General features: G+C 29.6%; 1 protein-coding gene across 7 annotated transcripts in view; it reads left to right on the top strand.

Moving 5' to 3' along the window:
• LOC107448645 (transcription factor Sp8) overlaps window positions 1-18096 on the top strand; it is a 71334-nt gene extending 53238 nt beyond the window's left edge. For 3 of the 7 annotated variants that reach the window (XM_016063939.4, XM_016063935.3, XM_071182196.1), the window contains 2 exons: window positions 1303-1405; window positions 15997-18096. In XM_016063939.4, the coding sequence (XP_015919425.1) occupies window positions 1337-1405; window positions 15997-17298 (1371 nt within the window). In that variant the 5' untranslated portion in view covers window positions 1303-1336 and the 3' untranslated portion in view covers window positions 17299-18096. Of the gene's footprint in view, window positions 1-1302; window positions 1406-8403; window positions 8494-15996 lie in introns of all 7 variants that reach the window. The other 4 variants (XM_016063937.3, XM_016063936.4, XM_071182197.1 and 1 more) reach the window with 3 other exon arrangements.
• The last annotated feature ends 4382 nt before the right edge of the window (window positions 18097-22478 follow it).

Below are 22478 nucleotides of genomic sequence, written 5' to 3'. Positions count from 1 at the left end.
ATTCATTCTTTTGTTTGATGCCCGCAATGAAGTGATTATTGCAAGAAATCATCAGACCAAGACCACGTGATGCTATCTTAATACAATGTCGCGCCACTGAGTCTATTATGAGTGGGGAAATGATTCGCTGTGGAGTCTTATTCTTGGTGATTTTTTATTATTTTTTTATTATACAAACTTGCGTTTATTTTGTTGATTTTATTAGACAGGAGGACGGAATTCAAGCATGGAATATGTGATATGGGACCTTAAAGATGCAACTTTTGAATGATTGACAAATATTTAAACTATCTTTTAGCTTTCTATTACTAAGAATTTTATTTTGATTTTTAAAATGGAATCGTATAGTTAATGCATAGTTGGGCAATGAAAAATAACTTATGTTTTAAATAATTTTTTATATAGTATAAATATCATATAATTCTAATGATAACGAATGATAAAAATGTGTTCTCTACAAATGCGTGTTAAAATTTAAAAACGATAATATTAATATTTTCTAAAACTCAAATGATAATATACAATGAAAATAATTCTCGTGACGTCAGATTCAGCAACGAACCTTATTTAACCAAAACCATGTGTTACTGAATCATTTATTTATATTTAAAAAGGGAGAAAAAGTAACTGTTAGTTGCAATGTTTTTTATTAAGATTCCGCAATGCCGTTAATTTACAGAAGTTATAGAATTATAATTAAATATAATTGTCAAGCATATAATAAATGAAAGAAATGATTAATAATAGAATTATTAACAGGTTTGAAATAAAACCGTGAAAAAAATTTAAATTATTAAACAATAAGTACATTTAAATTTTTTTTCCTTGTGTAAAATTTTATTCGTACTTATATATTTTCCAAGAAACTTCAATAAACTTTTCTTTTTCCCCATAATATAGCTTACAATAAATATCAAGTATTTTTCACCAAAATATCAAATACTACAAAAGCCTGTTTTGCAATCTAATTATTTACTTTCCGTTGTAAAATTTAATGATTTGAATTCAAATAGTTATTAACTTTCACTACTTCTCGTAAAAATGTGTTTTATTAGATAAAACTTATTTCTCTAAACCGAGTTAAAATCAATATAATTTACAGTACAATTTAATTTCAAAGACTTTTCTTTTTCCATTACTTATTCTTTCAAAATTCAGCGAATCGGAATTCTTAACAAAATTGGATTCGTTTTAAAAATTTAATTACTTGAACTTTATTCTAGATAGATATCTTAGAAGTAATAATAAAAAAAAAAAAGAAAATGCATGATATCCATTGATAATTATCGATAATTCCCTCAGGTTCTGGCTCCATACCAGTTGCCAGGTTCTGACAATGAATGATTACATCAATAGGGGATACGACGAACCAAAAATAGGATCCCACTTCGGTGCCTATTACTTAGTACGTATAAATGTATATATTTTTCTTTGACTTGAAATTTGGGGTGTGTGTTTTGTTTATAAGGTTGAGGGTATTATTCTCGCTTTTTACTTTTACGCTTTCAGCTAATTTTCTGCACTTGCTAACTAATTGAATAAATTTGGTTTCTTTGGTGATTATTGTATAGCTTTAATGCAATGTTAAATTTAAATTCACTTAATACTTGTTCATATTTTTATTCGGTTATGTACTGCAATGCTAATTTATAGGGCTGTTATAAGATCAAAGCAGATTTTTGATTTCAATTTAAGATAAATTTAACTTTGTAAAGTTTGAAATTGAGTTTGGATGATTCAATCGAAAACTTCTGACTTAACAACCTTTAAAATATTTACAGTCGATTATGTTAAAATTCACTTAATTTTATATGCTGTCGATAGATAATAATTTTAGAGTTTTGAGCATTTCATTACTATTTAATTCAATATTAGAATATCAAATGTTGTAACGTACACTTTCGAGTTAAGATTGTTAACATTTATAGAACTCAAAATTACTTTATCGTTAGCATTTACAACAATATTTCCTTTTATTATGACTGTATAGTAAATTGTAACAAGTATGTACCATAATTAGGTTTTTGTTGCATATAGCGTGTAAAATGTACTAAGGAAGGTTTTCTTTTTATTAAATTTTTGATTCCTTCATTAGAAATTATTGTAAAACTCTTTTTATTTGTTTGTTTTCAAAATAAATTTATAGTAGAAAAGATATATAAAATTTTTTAAATTTATATCAAAATCCGAGAATCAGAAAAAAAGGTGCTTTATGAAATTAATATTCTTCGATTATCATAAACTTAAATCCTTTAGTCTCTAATATCATTTAATAATCTAGCAAGAAATAAAATATTGTATTATTTAATGACAGTATTATTAAAATTCATTAAGTTCTACAATATGTTATACATTAAGTAATACAATATTATGACTGTAATTTAATTTCCGTATAGGTATGCGAAAATATAGCAAAAACTTTAAGGAAGGAAAACAAAATTCTTACAAATGAGTTATTAAAAATTTTATATTAGTTTCAAAAGAATAAATAATATAGCAAAATACAAGATTTTAGTTTTTTTCCTTCTAAACTGTAGTCATTTGTAATGTTCAATAAATTTCTAGGCGTCGAAAAATTAATTCAGAAATTTTAAAAACCCTTTAAAAATTTTTTTAATTTTTTTTTTTTTTTTTTTTTTTTAAATATTTGATGGAGAAAAAAATATTGATGTGAACTTACAAGAATATATTAAGAATTAACACTATTTATATATTTATATACTTATTGAAATTTAATAAAATATAGTGTATAAAGATATATATATTTTTTTTTTCGTATGCAGTTCTCCCTGAGATGGAATAAATTATCAAAAATATTATAAATGTTGTCAATCGGCACTATAAGCACTGCCCCATTCATGTAATAATTAGTTTACGGTTAGGAACATTTATTTACTTTTACGGTTTTGAAATCGTTTACAACTGGTATGGTACAAAATCCGTAAATACAAAACTACGCGGTTTCGTAACCATTTAAAACTATTTACAGAAATAGAAGAAATATTGTAGTGTTAATCCCCGTTTAGTCGGTCATGAGATTGACAGATATAGACCTCCCGGCATAGTGTGCACCCAGCTACAAGGAACTAATTGACTTCATTAATTAGGCCTAGTTGGCGTGAATAAAATTCTGATTGTTTAACTGTATTAAGTGAAAACAGTCAATAATTTTTTTAACAGTTTGAATACCATTTTTTTATGGTTATTTAACTGTTTTAGTTGAATATGGTAAAATAACAATGAAATAAATTGTTATTTAACTATTTTATTTGTGAAAGTTTCAAAAGTTTACGTTCAAGATAAATTAATGATATTTCCATGCACGAAATTATTTGCAAAAATACCCCCCAAATCATTATACCATTTTTTAATATATTACATAAATTAACGTCATTATATGTTATTAAACTAGCATTATTTTGAATCTGTAATTTATATTGGCAATTTGAACTGTCACACCTAATTTTTTTTCGATGACTCATCAAATTTTTGAGACATTACGTTTATCTTAATAGGAAAATATGCGTCTTGACGTGAGGGATGATTAATTAATTTCACATGTAAATAATACATTTCAAGTGGTAAATAGACTTCAGTTCGTAAAATAAATTTGCCGCTTTATCTCGACTCAAAATTCTCATTAATACTTTTTACTCTGTAAATTTTTATTTATTTTTTACACTCACTATGTAACTTCGTATAAGTCGTAGTCAAAACGTGCAAGTTAACACGAACCACATTAAACAAAGAAACATCATCTTCGACAAAATGTTAAACCCGACCGGTCTGGCGGGATTATTTTTTTTTTTTTAATGCTTCATTTTTCTCGCCAACCCCGAAGTTAACTGCTAAACCCTACTTTTTTTTTCTAGTTATTTTTAAAAAGGTACAGCGTATCATATTCTCCGTGGCTGTTTTATTTTAATATTTTTTTAAATGGTCCGAATTGATCAGACCGGTATGATCTCAAGATTTATGTAGGGGTTATAATGGAGGGTAAGTTGACTTATTACCAGCGGAAAAATGTGCCTAAATTGCCCAAAATTATAGGCAGGTAGTGTAAAAAGACTCCTATATAATGAAAAGCTGCGCTTAAAAACCGGACGATTGTTTAAAGATAGGCGGGTGGCTTAATTCGTGCGGTTGGCTACATAAACACGGATCTATTTCTTTACGCTAGTTAATCGCGAAGTACTTACTAAAGCTCGATTTGAGGGTGTGTTACGTTGCTTAAGGTAAATTCAGAATGATTTTATAAGTGATGAACACAGAACAATAAAGATATTTATCACGTGTTTTTGATAAACAAGCTCTTATGATTATTTCATTAATCATTATGGAATGAGCTGAGACTTACTATGAATTTTAAGTATTGGAATTTAGTTTTGCCCGTAGGATTTTAAACGAATCATTTAGTTCATTAGATTTTCAAAATCAGAAAAATATTTATATATGATTAAGTTCCAAACATACAAGGCTTATTTGGAACTCTGAAAGAATGTAAGTTTATTTTTAATAAACTTACATTCTTTGTTTTATCGCGTCTGTTGCAGTAATTATGATTTATATATATTCTATAAAGAAACTACAAAATTAACTGAATTTAACTTGTAGAGTAATTTGCAACTTTAAGCGTGATGATTATGCTTTGTTTTAACCAAAAATAAAACTTTACAGCTGGAGGGAAATCGAAGTTCTTAAAGCAAACGATTTTATTAATGGCTGCTTTTTCTGTAAAGTTTTTCTTTTTTCAGTTTGTAAAATTTAAATTTTACTTATGAAATGAAAAAGGCAGGCCAAAGAGACTTTTATCTAATATATTTAGCATTCAATAAGTGTCTTGAATCTTATTTTATTAAAAAAAGAATTTAAAGGCTTGAAAATATGCAATGTTTGGAGAGAACAATTCTATAAGCTGGAGAATTTTTAGAAATCGTTTTCTTATTTTCAATTTTAGTATTTTATTACATCTTTTTGCTTTGTTTCGCCTGCAAATGTATTTTTAATGAAAGTTTTCAAAGCTAAAAGAAGTGCAAGATGCTATTGTTATAAAACATTTTATAATCAGAACTAAAAGTTCGTTAATTTTGTGAGCATTTTTTTGGAAACACATTATGTAGTTATTAACCAGAAAGGTACGTTTTTAAAAATAAATATAGCGAGCATGATGCGAAGTTATTATTGAATTTTTTTATTGTTAAGGCCTCATTAAAATTAATTCGTTCAATTAGTTATCATACGACAAATTCCTAACAAGTTATTTGAACCTTACAAAGAATTTAAAATGAACCCTTTATGCTAATTAGTTTAATGTTCTTCATTTGAAAAAAATGCTCTTTGAAAGTTACAGTTAGAATTAAAAGTGATATTTATTAAAAAAAAAAATTATGACCAAGCTTAAAATTTTAATTAAAACTTTAACTGTACTCAGATATCAGTTTTCTCTTCTTATTTTTTTAAACTTAATTAACGTTTCAGAAAACGGGATTTTATTTTAAAAAATATCTTTAATTTGTCACATTTTTACAATTAACTCATGTTCGACACGATCTTCATATTGGCGAGATTTTATTTGAATTTTTGAGAAAGCTTTTAAAAGCAAAGTATGATTGGTGTGCGATGAATTCTATTTCCGCCATTAAAAAAATAAAAAACACTTTCATGATGGTAAAGAATACATTGAAACTTGTCACATATGTGCAATTAAATTTAAATTCAACATGATCGTCATATAAATGGAATTTTATTTGTAGTTTTACGAAAGTCAGCGACTTACTAAGCATGATAGCTGTGAGTTGAATTCTATTTACGACATAAAGAGAACACTTTTGCAATTTAACACTTTACAGCATTAAAATTTTTGAGACTTAACAAACACTTACAAATAAATTCGTATGCGACGTGTTCTTCATAATCACGGGATTTTATTCTAACTTTTGAGAAAGTGTTTAAAAATAAGATATGGGTGGGGTGAGATGAATTCTACTTACGACAGTAAGAAAACACTTTTACAATTAGCACTTTACTACATCAAAGAAAAAAAAGAGAACTTTAGGAACTAACACTTACTAGTAAATTCTTACTCAACGTGTTGAAAGTATTTAAAAATGAAGTAAGGGCGGTGTGCTACGAATTCTGTTTACGGCAGTAACTATAAATGGGTTGCGAAACTTTTAACTCGTCAATCTTTATCATTTTACTTTTCTTACAATGTACAATATTTTCCCCTGCCCTTTTTAATCAACAAACTTTTTTAACATCGTTCAGTTAATATTTCAAGCCGAAAGTCATGAAGTTGTACCGCTTGCCCTCCAACGAAGATGTCAAAACGATTATATACTATCGATACTAAATCATCGAAATATCGCCATCTTCCGAACATTTTTTTTCGCATGTGTGCCTTTGAAAAAAATGAAAAAGAAGCATGTGATTTATGAGGGTACATTTACGGGAAATTTGATAGCTCATAAATAATGAGGTATAGGGTGGTTGTGGAGGGGGGAAATCTTATGAAGATAACCTGAGGTTATCAGACAGTGATTTAAATATGCTGTTTAGGATTGATCATTCATATATTCGACTTATTATGAATGAGTTTTCAAATAATCGGAGCATCATCTTTATTAGAGCATTATGCGAGATTTATAATTTCAAATGCGCATTTAATTTTTTTATCTTTTTCTTTCTAATTTTTTTAAAAATTTCAATATGAAATTTTATATGCTCTTTTTCCGATTTTAAAGGCATAAATTCCGATTATTCGCTGAGCTTAGCCAGAGCCTTATATGGCGTCATATATGTCTCAACCTCAGGAAGTGATTTATTGAAGTAGAAACCTCATTATTATGGAATTTATTAAAGTACAAACTTCATTATCACACATTCCATTGAAGTATGAACCCAGTTATTAAATAAACCACAAACCTCATTGTTAAATAATACTATATTTTAAAGTTCAAAATCTTACTCTAAACGGAAAGAGTCTTAAAAATTGTTTTATTTACTGTAAGACTTAGCAATGTAATGAAATTTAAAAGCCTTACATTGCAATGTTGAAGCAATTATAGTAAAATAGTCGAAGTTTCACAGAGTAATATTTAGTATACCTTATCGTCCAGAATAAGAGATAATAATAAGTACATAGCGATATCATATTCCCATTATAGTGTCAGATAATAAATGCACGTTTATTGTACATTTCAAACACATCACAATTTGTACACATCACAAAAAATTTCTTTAAAATTGCTCAGGTTGCTGCTTATTTTAAAGTAGTTTAAGCATTTTGTTTTCACAGAAATTTCCCTTTTTTCCAAATTTAGCATTTTCATGGATTCAAATAATTATGATCAAAATAATTTTAGATTCTTCACGCAATAAAATTTTATTCTTCATATTATAAAATGGATACTTAAAACATCATAAATTTTGATAAACGTTAAGAAGAAAATATATGTATGTATAGGCTTAATTTTAATCTTTCGGTAGTATGGTAGTTTTTTTGGAAGAGTTTAAATTACATTTCGTTCTTTCATTATTTTAAGGGCTGTTATTAATGGCAATAAAAGTTACTTTTACAATAGTTTCAGTACTTAAAAATGGTAATTTATTCTAAACACGAAATTCTCCAAATCCTCGCATAACTTTTAGGACTAATTATTCTTAAGGTCAATATTTAAAAATGTAATTTTTCACACGAGAACCTGTTAAGCAATTCTAGATAATCTAATCATCGCTATTCTGGAATTAAAAATTCCATGTACTTCCCTTTATGCAAGCGAATTTTATTTTTGCTCATTTGGATAATTTCCTTTAATGTATCATGAATATTCATGACTTTTAAGTACTTAATCGAAGTATTAGTGAAGTTTAGATTAACAATAAAAAGTTTTATAGAAGTTTTTAAAACATTTTTTAGGCTTGATATAACTGGTCGCAACACGTAAATGCATTATAATTTCTTTATAAAAGTAAAAGTTGTAGACTGATTATATGAAAACGATTCCTAACGGTGAAAACGATTCCTAACATTGCTAATTATAAAATCGTTTTCTTAATGAAACGTATGTTCTTAATTTTATAAATACATAAGATTATTTTTTAATATTAAAATAAATCAACATGATATTTTGAAAATGAAAAATATAAAAGTTAAATTTATTTTATTTATTTATTATTTTATTTTTTAGAAACAGAAATGAATAAGTATGTTGAACAAAAATACGAGTATAAAATATCTTTAAGTTCTAATAATTCGTTCAGTCTTTATACAATGGTTCAATCATGAGTTACTTTTGTAAACTATATTTTCTTTTCCATAACTTACTACAACTAAAGTAATATTTAGAATTAAGTTTCAAAATAAAATACAAATTAAATAATTTATGGTTTGTATCAAACCAGCTGCCTGAACCCAGTGGATATTGAGGGCATTTAACACCAACAGCAGCGTTTGAATTCGTGGGATATCTAATTATGAATTCTTCAGTGTTGGTAAGTTAATACCTCAAGAATTTTAGTTAGTTGTAGCTTTCTTAGAAAAAGTTTAGATTAATCAATTTCACTAAGAGTAAGTTAATCCAAAAAGTGCATGATTAACGCAATTAGCAAAGGTAAATTTCAAAACGTGGTGAAACGTAAACACTACGGCGCCATATTTTGTATTTTGATTTTTTTTCTACCCTATTTTCCTTTGGTCAAATAAATAAAATACTAAATAGCAATCTTGCAAAAATGATTAAAATATCAAACAATTTTGCAACATACGTTAAAAAATGCGAATGTGGTCAAACAATCTCTGATGAATTTGGATTATACAATATAGTATGTAATTTTAGTTAAACTGTTGAGATGGGCTTGATCAACGTTCTTTTTTGAACAGTATGTATTTAAAAAAGAAAAAAAATGACATATATAAAAAATTACCTTTAAATAAAGATAAATTCACTGTTGTCCAATTAATCAACTACTATATTAGAAGTAACGGTAATATGTATGTAATAAATACGGAACCAATTATGTTTGAATGTTATTTTGCTAAAACACCTCTTGATAGCCTGCTTGCATTTTTTTTCCCTTCAAAATTATCAGCAATATTCTGTGTTCATTAAGTTCGAAGGAGAATTAGTTCTGATAAAGAACGTGCAATTAAATCGCACTTACCAGAGTAATTACAGTAATTTCATTTAGGCTACTTTGCTAAATATAGTAATCGAATGAAATTGCTTGACCTTCTAATTAACACAAACTTGTATTAAATACAATGTTCAGAAAATCGACTAAAATTCTTCTATTATTACACGTGCTGTTTTTTTTATTAATTTTTTTTAAGCATTTTTTAATTGTTATTTTTAAAAAAAACTAGGCAACGGCAGTTACGATTAACTTTAAAAAGTTCGGTGAACATTAAAGAGATAAATATTGACAAATTTAATTTTATTGTTTTTTTTTTTTCTTCTTAGTATAATACTTAGAGAGCATTAAAGCGGATATAATTTTTTTTCCCTCTGTAATATGGCATTTATTCCCGATATTTATGGGAGGAACATCGGGAATGTAAACCCCGATAATTTTAAAAATATTAATCGTGAAAATTTAAAAATAAATTCTATTTTTGTGTGAAAAAAAATTGGGAATAAATTCCATAGTTAAGCAAAAATATACTAAATATTTGAAAATAATATGAGTTGTGATTTTATTAAATAATTCCCCTGAGAAATGCTGAAAATGAATATCATTTGATGATATTATTTACTTATCATGAATATTATAAATTTCAATAAAGTTTAAAGAAAAAAATATTCTGTTGCTTTAGAGAAATTATAAGACTAAACACTATCTGTTTAACTTCTAAGAATTTCGATGAACATAAATATAACAACAGCATTAATGAATTTCTTTCTAAAAAAAATGTTATCTCAAATTATTTCTCATGATTCTAACTAGGTATTTGGTATTATATCCATATCTTATAAATATTTCGTTCGTGTATTTCGAATCTCTTCTAGAAAAAAGAACGTTTCTCATCTTTCTTACGAAGAAGAAGAAGGAACAGGAAAATAATTTTTCACCAGTCCGATCAGTGATATGATAATTCAAAATGCATAAAACATGAACTTGGGCCGATCGTTATCTCAGATGATGCTTTCGAAGACTTCTTGTAATACCTGACACCCCTCCCTGCAGTTAATGGGGGCGATCCAATAGATAAATCCACGCCCATTGATAATGATTCTTGACCCACCTCAACATCGTCCATCTACGTCTAAGGCTAACACTAAAATGTCAAGAGAAAAAAAAATCGGTATGTGTAGGGGGGGATATTAATCGGGCATTTGTACAGGAATTTTTGTGGCAATTTTCGTGCGCGCTGGTGTTTTTTTAATGTTTTAATGAGTAATTGAGCTTGCGTTTTATCGATGGAAAGAAAATACCGCTCCAGTAATTTGCGGAAAAGCTCTGCTATCCAAACTAGGTTTGCCCGTTTGGATGTTTCAATCTAAATTGAGTTGAGAGGAGAATTTTTTTTTTTTCCCATTTTCCATTAGTGCTTTTTGGCACTCGATTTTGGAGATTGGTTTTGCTTTGTTAGGAAATTTACTGCTCTTTTTTTATTTATTTAATGAAATTGTATTTTGTTTTATGCGAATAAATACGCGCAGCTTCTGTCATTTATGATAGATGTCTTTAATGTTTGATAAGACAGCCTATGTTGTTTGTTTTGATTTCAATTATGGAATCGATTGTCATTAAAAAAAGGACGCGTTAACTCTATGCCAACTGTTTAGAAACAAAAGAATTTTCTATTGTAGCTGGACAGAAAGAAGATGATTAAGTATCCCTGAAAAGATTGTATCGAGTAACTGTAAACATAAATGGAGATTTTGTGTTGACTAACAGTGGTTTTGCGAAACTATGTATGGCTGTAGCAATTTGCGGAAAACTGTGCTATCTGAACTAGATCTGTCCGTTTAGATATTTCTATTTAAATTTTGTGAAGAGGTTTTTTTTTCCAAATATTTCATTTCCTATTAATGTTTTCTGGTACTCGATTTGGTGATTGCTTAGTTAGAAGATTTGCTTCTTTTTTATCCAATGAATTTGTATTTTGTTTCGCATTGTGTGAATATACGCTATAAATTTTTTCTTTAAATTTTTGTCATTTGTGATATATTTTTTAAGTTATATTTGAAAATTTAAATGTACGTTTTGTTTATTGATTGCTATTTAAAAAGAAAACGCCTCAAACACACTTTTTAGAAAATGTTTACAAAGACTCACGTTATTGCTAAGAAAACAAAATTTGTTCCTTCTGAGGAAAGTTATATAATAAAATTAATATCACATTTCATAAAATCATGATCCCACTAAATTTCAATCGTGCAATACACACAATAAAAAGGATTTTCAATATAAAAAAAAAATCTTTGAAGTTTTGTGATCTTGAGATTTCAACGTCAATTTTATGTTTATTCATTTTTTATATTGCGGGAATCGTGTTTATTGAGAAAGAAGAAAATATTAAGTGTGTAATTTGAGAAAAAGGAAAGAGTTTTAATTCTGTTTTTCACCGATCTGCGATGTTGCTATTTGTATAGCTTAAATATTGTATAGATACACTTAGTCAAATGCCTTAGTAATACAAATAGCAACGTTTTTGAATCATAATTACACTTTTTCAAGAAAAATATACTTTTTCTTATTTACAAGCTGTCGTGCAAAGAAAATTCGAGGAATAAAGTTTTGCCACAGATGATTCGCCTCTTACGAAGACACTCTACCGCAGGAAAAACCTTTCAAAGCTTATTCTGCTTCTTTTCCATAAGTAATTTTAAAAAAAAAAAAAAATTAAAGGAAAATACAATCAGGTTAACTAAAGTAAACCATGGCGTTTCAAATACTGAAAAACTGTCTTCAAAATAACAAAATGAAAACAAAATACTGCCGGATTACGTCACCACTGCGCAATCATGAGTTATCCTGTCATAATTTATTTGCATTTTGATATTTTGAAAATTACTTTTCAGCATTTGAAACTGCAATGTTTAGATGAACTCATTTTTCATTAAAGTTGAAGTTATTTATGAGGAGGAATTAAAATTTACCAAGAAGGGTTTCTTCCGTGTATAGCGTCCTCTAATTCCCGCAATTTTCGTTGTGGGCTAGTGGTACATAGAGATTCAGGCTCCACAATTTTCCTGACCAACTGCATGATTGTGGCAATGTGGTCACTACTGCGCCCAGGCCCCTTTTAGACCTACTGATCTGAAGCTAAGTTTGCCTCAAGCCGCCACTGGGGATCGAAACCCAGTTCCTTCGCAATGACAGTTCAATGCCTTGATCACTGAGTCATTTGGCGCAACGTCCTCTCAACATGATAAAATTGGTTATTTTCATTATATTACAATTATATACAAGTGTGTAAATGATATTCTTTGGTACTCATGCGTGGAAAGGAATATATTGATGAAAAATACATAACTTGAGAAACACTTATTGAAAATTATGTCATGCAATAAGTTTAAAAGTATGCATATTAAGCGTATGTTTTAAAAAAGTAGTTTCAGCAAAAATTTGCTGAATTTACAGACATCAAGATGTTAAAAAAATTTTTTGATTTAAGTGAAGTGCGAATAAAAAAGCGGTGTGAAATACTCCTAAAAAAGGAAGCTAAGAAGCTTCCTTTTTTCCTTACCATTCCTTACCATTGTTTCTGCATCCAGCAGATTCTGCTTCAGTTAATGAAGAAACAACAGAAAGAAATTAGCCTCTCGGAAATCGAAACATAAATAACAATTTAAAGCAACACTTTTACTGTCTGTAAGACATAGATTATGTATGAAAGTCCTAATTACAGGCTGAGACTGATAAGGGTTAGACATCATTATAATCTATTACCGAAAGGCTGGATGAATGGACCATTTTGAAACTAGTTTCGATTAAGTTGTTCTAACAGACGATGCTCTTCGAGAAGAGGATATGAAATCGTCCCACCAGTCCCAGCTGCGGTGTAAAGTAAAATCACCAAAGCAGGTGTATTTTTTTGTTAAGAAATTTTTTTTTCTGTGTATTGTGTAAATGATTTTTTAACTTTAATTGCTTTCTGCTGTTTCTTGATTAACCAAAGTCGAATCTGCTTGATATGATAAACCGCTGGAAATGTTTTTTTTTTATATGATGCTATCATCAGCATGTATATGAAGTAAAATTAAAGCTGGTTGAAACCATAAACGGAATTTCTATACGAATTGTGTATAAGTAAAAGTGTTAAACAAAATAAAAAGTGTATAATATGTAAAATGATATATATGTTTATAATATCTAACCTGAAAAAGGTCTTTATCTATCTTATTTTATTCAACAGAAAACGATAGTGAAAATTAGCTATTTATGCAATCATTTTCTCAAAAATAGAATTTTTTTAAAATTTTTATTTATTTATTTTTTTATTAATTTTAAACATTGTTTTTGACTGAAATGAGCCACGTAAAGGCTTTGAAAGCTCATTTTAATACTTTATTTAGAACAGAAAAGAGAAGTTACAAAGTTTTTCGAATTTCATCGGAAGGAGATTAAATACTCAAAGTAAAATTGTGTTCAGTATTATTAAATTAAAATATTTAAGGAATATTATATAACATTATGAATAAAATAAATGCTTTTGCGGTAATAATCTAGTATCTTGCAACTACTACTTCAGAATTGCAGAATCAAAAGTTGCATTAAAACTTGAATTGTATTCAGGCTAAAAATTGCTAAAACTCTTGTGGTGTCGTGGTGTGCAGGTGTCGTGGGAGATTCAGCACTTAAAATCCCTCATGGCTATCAGCCAAAATTATAGAATAACAATACTATGCAATTGAATTGAATCCGTACTTATTTGATTGATTCAATCGCAGGTGGTGACTCTGTATACGAAAAAGCACGGAAATTATGAAATTTATTAGAATCTGTACTGAATTCGGTCAGAATAAAATTAAGAAAAAAGTAAAAAGTACAATTCTTTGGGAATTTCTGGAATTATCATTCCCCATCTGAATGGCATCTGACCCAAAGATATTCAGAATATAAAATCTCTAATGACTCTGAACCAAGGAGATCCAAAATCTAAATGCCATTCAGATTATATTCCATTTAGCAAAGGATTACGAGGATGATGAAATTCAATAAAATCTGATTACATCTAAAAATGTATCGAATTGTTTTGCATTTAACTTGGAGCCACAAGAAGAACAGAACAGAAATTTCAGATACAATATAAATTCTTCACAAAAATTTGTGCTGTACCAAACTTAAATACTGCTCTGTATTCTGTAAAGACCAATAAAGTCAGACAATTTGTAATAAATAAAGGAAATATTAGAATCCGTGCTACTTAGTGTCCAAATTTATGTATATTATATTTAATTTTGTAAATCAAACTTATATTGTAAGTCCTCAATGTGACCTTTTTTATATGTCTCCTTAAGATGTGATATGAAGCAGGTTTTTAATAAGCTTCTGACGGATGTTAGAGCAGCTGTCAATTCAATGATTCCCCCCTTAGCGTAATTTGTTACTTTTTTAAGTGTCCAAGACAGAAAGAACAAAAAGGGACATGACGATGGCATAGGAGGGGAATTGATATAACCAAAGGCGGTAATTATTACTTTAATGATAAACAAGACTGGTAATTTAGTAATTTGGTAATTTTTAGTGCGGTGTGAGTTGAATATGAACAAAAGAGAAGTGCTGCCTAATTAGCTTAATGTGCTTGCTGTCTGCGTGCGCTGAACTCTTAAAATCTTTAAACTTGTTTTGTCTCGTATTAGAGAAAAATACTAAAGTTTCAAGTTATGGCTTAATTTCTTCACACAAGATGCTTGAATTTGTCACATCTTACTAACTTAAACTATAAAAGCCGTAACGTTTATGATGCCATTACTTATTAGGAAACAAGAACTAAAAAGATATGTGGTTTGATACATGTTTTTTGTTAGGTGCGAATCATGACCTTTTTTTTAACTTAAACGTATTTACTTACTACTAGTTTAGTCTCCACTCCTATATTTAAAAACAGTTTTACGTATTGGGCAAAAATGGTATTTTTGTTAAGTTTTCCGAAGTTTTAAAACATTAGATTGAGCCGCCCATGCTCGCTAACACCCTTAATTGATCCTCATCGTTTTCTACCATTATGGATAATAGTCAGGGTTTAAAAAAACAGGAAAAAAATCGCGAAAAAATACTTAAAATTGAAATAACTTTCGAGCAAATCAGAATTTTGAAGAAAAAAAATCACGTTATTTTTGCAATACAGAATGGTTTATCAGCACGTTTAATTTCAGCATTTTCGTTTCAGACAAAATGCATTTCAGTGGAAAGTAGATCGAACATGTTTTTCTTTTTTTTTGAATATAAGTTTAACAGTTAATAATTCTCGATTAAATTATCGAATGCTAATGTTTTTTTTTCATTTCATCCTAACCGTTTGTACACTTTTCTACTCACTTTAGTAAGTTTTTAAATCTTATAGTTCTTAGCAAAACAAAATATAACGTTAAGTTAAACATCCCAAACAGGTTGGCGTCAGCTACCCTTACGATTTTTTATTATAGAGAGAAAGCAACAAAAAAAGTTCTCAATAAAATTTTGAAAGTCAAAATCAGCAAAGTTCCAGGGTGAAACAAGGTTCCTCGGAATATTTACCTTCTTCAAATAAACTCGGATTCCACGATTTCGTCATTGTTTCTCTTCATCCTTTTCAGTGTTGGACAAAGCTTATAACTTAATTTGATTTTCTATTTAACTCTACTTTTCATATAAATAATATGTTTAAAAACTGCTGTTTATGATTTTTACTTCGTGCTGCTAGTTGTCACCATTGTTGCTAACAAATATATATTCTTTAAATGTGAGGATTAAAAAATTTATTAATACATTAACTCTTCTTGTATGTTGGTAATAGTAAGGTACTTCGCTCCAAAATCTAATTTTTTTCTTCTTGATCTTTTTCAGGAACATCCCCGACTAGGAGGTACACCACTTGCTATGCTCGCCGCCCAATGCAACAAACTTGCAAGCAAGAGTCCACCACCTCTTGCAGATGCTGCAGTTGGTAAAGGATTCCAAGGATTTCACCCGTGGAAAAAAGGTGGAAGTCAACCAACATCATCTCCTAGTGCTCATCCTCTAACTACTCAACGAGTTACTACATTAGCAAACAGCACGGCTTCTTCTCATCTGAACTATCAACGACCCACAGTCACTTCAGCCTGCAGTTCAGCCTCGTACGGTGGGGAGAACATTTTCTATCCCGGACCTGCTGTCACGTCACCGCAGGGAGATAGTGCTCAAGGTCCACTCATCGGTAAAGTTCACGGTGACTCTTCCAATTTAGGAAGTATGTACTCGAGAGTGGCCTCTCACCCATATGAAAGTTGGGCATTCAACGCAATGAATGTTGCTGCCGGACCTCATGGACCTATAAAAACTGAGGTGTCTTCGGTCAACACTCTGAATTCCACATCTTGGTGGGACATGCATGCCGCATCCGGTGCCGGTACCTGGCTGGACATGTCCGGTTCGGATGCCGTACGCAGCCTTCATTCTCAGTTCCCTGCCAACTATCCAACGTCAGATTATGGACTAGGACCCAGCCTGGTAGCTTCTAATAATGCTCATCTTCTGTCATCCGGTCAACATCTTCTGCAAGACACTTACAAATCTATGCTTCCGTCAGCTCAGGGCCCTCCCGTGGGTGGACCCTTCGCCCTTAGTCAGCCCAGTCTGCCTCATATGTCGCCGCCCCGGTCACAGCGGCGTTATAGCGGCAGGGCCACCTGTGATTGTCCTAACTGCCAGGAGGCGGAAAGGTTGGGACCGGCAGGAGCTCATCTCAGGAAGAAGAATATTCACAGCTGCCACATTCCGGGCTGCGGCAAAGTCTACGGTAAAACGTCCCACCTGAAGGCCCACCTCAGGTGGCACACGGGCGAAAGGCCTTTTGTGTGCAATTGGCTGTTTTGCGGCAAACGTTTCACGCGGTCCGACGAACTGCAACGGCATTTGCGAACGCACACTGGAGAGAAAAGATTTGTGTGCCCGAACTGCGGCAAACGTTTCATGCGTTCAGATCACCTCGCCAAGCACGTCAAAACGCATAACGGGAGTGAGAAAAAGTGTACAAGTGGTAGTGAATGTGATTCGGAAGAAAACAGCCAACCAGAAGGAAATAATGTTAATTCTCCGGGTTTAGTAGGTACACCACCTTTAGGACCTCCCAATGGGCCGATGGGTCCTGAGGTAACTGCTAAGTGAGATTGTATAGTACTAATAAATAAATAAAAAAAAGCTGTGAGTGCGTGAACTATATTTGTACATTATTGTACACAGACTCCCTTGACCACTAGAGCTTTTTTCAATTGTGTTTTCCTCTTGTTTGCTGCAATGTATATTACTAAACTGAAGTGGCCAAAAATATTGAGACGTCACCACTTGTATATTTTCAAGACTATCTCCAGAAGAACAATTTTTTTTTCTAATTGTTCCTAATATATGTTTTTTATTTACTTGAAATTTGAGAGAAAGTTGTAATTACAATGTATTGTATAAATGAATTACAAAATTTGATAAAAATTACCGCATGCGTTTGTAAGAATGTTTCATTGAAATTGAGAAATTGGATTAAATTTTTAAGCAGTAGGGGAAATTATTCTGACAAAAAAATTGGTACAGCTCAGAATTTTTATGAAAAAAAAGAAAGATCTGCTTAAAAATGAATAGTGTACAAATGTGAAAAAGACCATGTCATGAAATTCTGGAGATGGTCTTTGTAAACTGTATATTGTGTACGTATGTAAATGCGTGTGCTTGTGCATGAGAAGCTTTCGGAGTCCCAAAATTAGGACATCCTAAATGTGTTTTTAATGTGTTTCAAAATTCATTTCCTGTGACACCTATGGATTGAATTTCGAAGTGAATAAAAATTGAATGATTCATCCATGTCTGTATTCATGCTAATAAATTGCCGGATTGTACAAGATTCTTTAAAATTCAGTGTGCACAAGTAACTAGGTGTTATTACAAATTCATGAAATAAAATGTTTTGTTTATGAATTTTGTTCTTGATGCTTCAATTTTTGTACAGCAGGTACAACATAATTTAATTTTCAAACCCTTTCTTTTCAATATCATAAATTTCTTAGTTTTAAAATTTTTAGTTTCTCTACCCCATAGTACAATACCACTATTTAAGAATAATGTATTTGCAGGCCTTAAAAAAATTAACTCAGTTAAAAAATTTTAAAAATAATTCTTAGTGTACTTTACACACCTAGGAATAATGTATACGCATGTTACATACAAAGGAGAGCTTTAAAAAAATTATCCCAGTTAAAATAATCAGCCCAGTTTAAAAGATTAACTCTGTTTAAAAAATAAGCTCAGTAAAAAAATACGAGCATTTTGAACTATTTTTGTTAAAATAATTCTTAGTATCATTTACATTTGCGACAGCTTTTATTCATTAGTTTAAAATTTATTAACAAAATTGAAAACTGGCCGTTACAGATGTTGTATAATATTACCTTCGTGACAGTCAAAATTAATTTCTATATTATTTTCAAAATTAGAGTAAGTGTAAATAACGCGGACTAATTTTGACAAAAATCGTTAGAACTACTTGAATTTTTTAAATTAAATTATTTATTTTTCTTTTAGTTTGAAATACAGCATTTCTGAAAAGTAGAACCTCTCCATAGCATTTCCGAAAACCTAAGGTTGAGCCTTGTAATGAATGATTCAATATCAATTTCAATGTTTTAAAATTTATTAAACTTTTTTTTAAAAAATCGCTTTCTTATGACATTTTTCCATTTAGATGAAAATTATCAAAATCACTGCCTTATGTTCAGTTTTTGAAAATTTTTATGGGTCTAGATAGAGTAGTGTTGGAGTAAGTTTTTAATTATTAAAAAATTAGGCCACAAACGTTTTTCATTTTCACAAAACTGTGACTTTTTTCCATATTGACGTTTTGCGCCATTTTCATAATGAGCATGGGTAGCGCAGGATATAGATAGGCTAATCTTGATCTAACAGTCATGAGTAGCAGTTGCAAACTCACAACAGTTATGATAATAGCATATTATTCGCAAAAAAGCATAATTTCATATGACCACTCAACCTTCGAATAGCAGCCTTCTCTTGAGCCCCAATATTGTGCAAATTTACAACAACCTTAATACGGTGCCATATTGGGCATGTTACTCTGCAAATATAAAATTTAATTAAAAATAAAATTTAGTTTAAAACATTAATAAGGGAGCCTAAAATTTGCACGATATTATGGTTCAACGTTGAAACTATTTTTCTGAGAGTGTATACAGTGCGCAAAATAAAAAAAAGATATCACCCAGCATAACTTTCGTTTCAATGATCGGATTTTCATGTACTAAGTTTCAATCTCAATGGTTTCTGGGAGTGACTTCAAATAGGCTAACGAATTAGTGCTAACTATCAATTAATTACGAAATCTGATTCGAAAACGTACTTTCTTTTTACACATTTGGATTCCTGGCCTTTAAAATAGTTAACAAAATTTCAAAAAGATTGTGTCATAAATTGGGGAACTAAGAAGCTATGTATGTTTGGCGATTGTTTCGAAAAACAGCCCAGCATAGTTACAGCCGCAAATAAGTATAATTTAAAACAAGCGCAGAGCAATTCATTGAATTGAATTGAATGTGGGGTTTAATGGCACAAGGTCCCATAGAGAAATTCAAGAGAGCAATATCCAATTTTACTCCGTTGCTAAGTAACCGATAATAAAAAAATAATTAAAAAAAATGAAATAATGTTCACATGGAAGTTCACAGCGAAATTTTCAAAGATAAGGTCCTGAAAATTATACATAAAATCTTCATGTTAGGATTTAAAGTTCGATTTTATGCAATGGCACTAAAGAAATTGAATAAATCCCTTTAACCAGTTAAGTTTCTAATCATTTGGTTTTTTCTTCTCGATTCAGCTTTTTAATTTTTATTAGAAACAAATGTTTTAAAAAGGTGCCTCAGAATTTGTTAGCATTTAAAAATCAGAATAACATTTAGAATAAAAATAATCTGCAGTCGATGCTGTAATAATTTGCAGCGTCAACTGCCGTGCTTAAGGATTTCCGCTCCCGGGGTACAACTTATACACATTTTTAAAAAATTATTGTACCTTAGTTGTATTAAAAAGGCAGTTGTACGTACTTAAATGTCATGATTAAAATATTTATTTGAAATTAAAGACTTCCGTGTGAGGCGATAAATATTGAGGAAATGTAGTTTTGTCGAAAAATTCCAATTTCCAAATTATTCCATACTTTTTTTTTTTTTTTTTTTATAAAGAAAACATTTACTTTTTATTTGTCATGGTCTGAATAATGAATCAGGTTATTATTGATTTTAAGAACTTTAAGGAATTCAGAAATTTTAATCATGAAAAGCAAGGGCAAATTTCACTAATTTTTTGCATAGTTAAGGTTGTTTTTTTTCTACTTGATGCAAATTACATCCTTTCAAATCTTTGAAGAAAAAAAAAAACGAAAGAAAAAAGACAAGAAAATGTACTTTTCAATTATAAAAAACAGTCTAATAGTTATTAAAAAATCTGTACGATTATTTGAATTATATTTGTACTAAATTCTCTTTTGTTCTAAAATATATATGATACGAATTTTTTTTTCATTCGCATTCAAAAAATTATTAACAATTAACTTTGTAAATTAAAGAAATTTCAGTGATGAATAATTGTTTCTTTTAGATCCAAGTAAGTTCAAATCTGAAAAATTTTTGTTTGGAAGATTTAACCTTTAACGTAGAAAAATACACCGGTGTATCATGCTACATTTCATAACCATAAATTAATAAAATGCTAAATATAATATTTTTCACTTTTTTTAAAAATCTAAATTAATACAAAATAAGGAAAAATATGTTAAATAAAAAATTATGCGTCAAAGCGTTGAAACGAGTGGGCTAATTTATTCGGCGAAAAAGCAGGGTCAGAGTTATTTTTTCAGTGATGCAAATTGCGCTAGATTAAATCTTTGCAGAAAGTTAGGATATTTTTACTTATTTTATTTTACTTATTTAGAAGTAATTAAAATGTAGCACCACTCACTCAGATTATGGTAGTCTTTCTGAAAGTTAATAACTAATGCCAGCACTTATTGCCAACGTCAAATTGATTACACATTAAAAAATGCTAGTACGATAATGTATGAAAAGGTAAAAATTATGATTTTATGTGTAAAGTCTGAGCACTTAATTCACTGCGATCGTATGTCTATTCTCAGCCACCAACGCTTTTTTACAGTTCCAGTCGTATGTCTGCTCTCAGCCACCAACGCTTTTTTACAGTTCCAGTCATACGTTTGGTCTCAGCCACCACAGCAAAGATGTTAGCCACATAGATGGCAAACTACATACGTACATTGCGACACTGTGAAAGAGGAAAGATATTTCTGTATGTTTAAACAGAAAAATTAAAGTTGGAAGACGCCAAACTAATTATTTTTCCGACTCATGGTTTCGAAAACCAGCGCTTCATATTGGAGACTGCTTTGAAATATACCACACGATGGAGAACTATAAAATATAATTCTTACATGAAATTAAAACACATTATTGTGTTACATACATCTAAAGTTTAAAAAAGAATTAATAAATTGTATTTTTTCCTTCATAATTTTGCATATTATGTATTACTGTTCGTTAAGCGAAAATTAATTCTGACCAGCATGACATCCATCTATAAACTTAATACGACAGCAAAGGGTTAATTAACATAAAAATAAGAAAGTTTGGAAATAATTATTGATCGGGCTTTTTAAGATTAATTGGTCGGGCAGGATGTTGAGGCCCGACAATATTCTAATTATCGGAGAGGCAATAATTTTTTATGAAATTCAAATTAAAATTCAGGATGATATTAATTCCGCAATTAAATAATTTTGTTTAATAATACTCTCGATGACTATACTAACTCTAGTTGATGATACAGAATATTGATGTAGTAAGTTATATGTTAAAGGATAAAATTAAAAAAATTGTTCATTATAGAAATGTATAAAAAATAAAAAAAAAATTCCGGCAGCTGAATCAGCAGAATCATTGCATTTTCAAAAATTGCTTTTGAAAAAGAAAAAAATTTTTTTAAGAGAAATTAAAAATTTACATTGGAAACTAATTTAATAAAAGAGGTTTCCTGTAGAAAATAAGAAATTTACAAACTATTGTAGTGAGGACTACTTTGGGAACTGATTTTATTGTACTTTTTAAAGTGTGAATGAGTTATTTTTAGCCACAAACATTCGCTTTACAAAAGGATCAAACAAAATGCTTTTATTATTTGATGTTCACTACACAGTTAAAAATGTCGGAGTATAATAGTCGCCACCATTTTCGATGTTGAGGAAAACTGAATGAATTTTTAAAAACAGAACTGTAAAT

Source organism: Parasteatoda tepidariorum, chromosome 6 (assembly GCF_043381705.1).
Source record: "Parasteatoda tepidariorum isolate YZ-2023 chromosome 6, CAS_Ptep_4.0, whole genome shotgun sequence".
Lineage (NCBI taxonomy): Eukaryota > Metazoa > Arthropoda > Arachnida > Araneae > Theridiidae > Parasteatoda > Parasteatoda tepidariorum.
The sequence above is the reverse complement of the archived record's forward strand: the minus strand, read 5'-3'. Positions and strand labels throughout refer to the sequence as shown.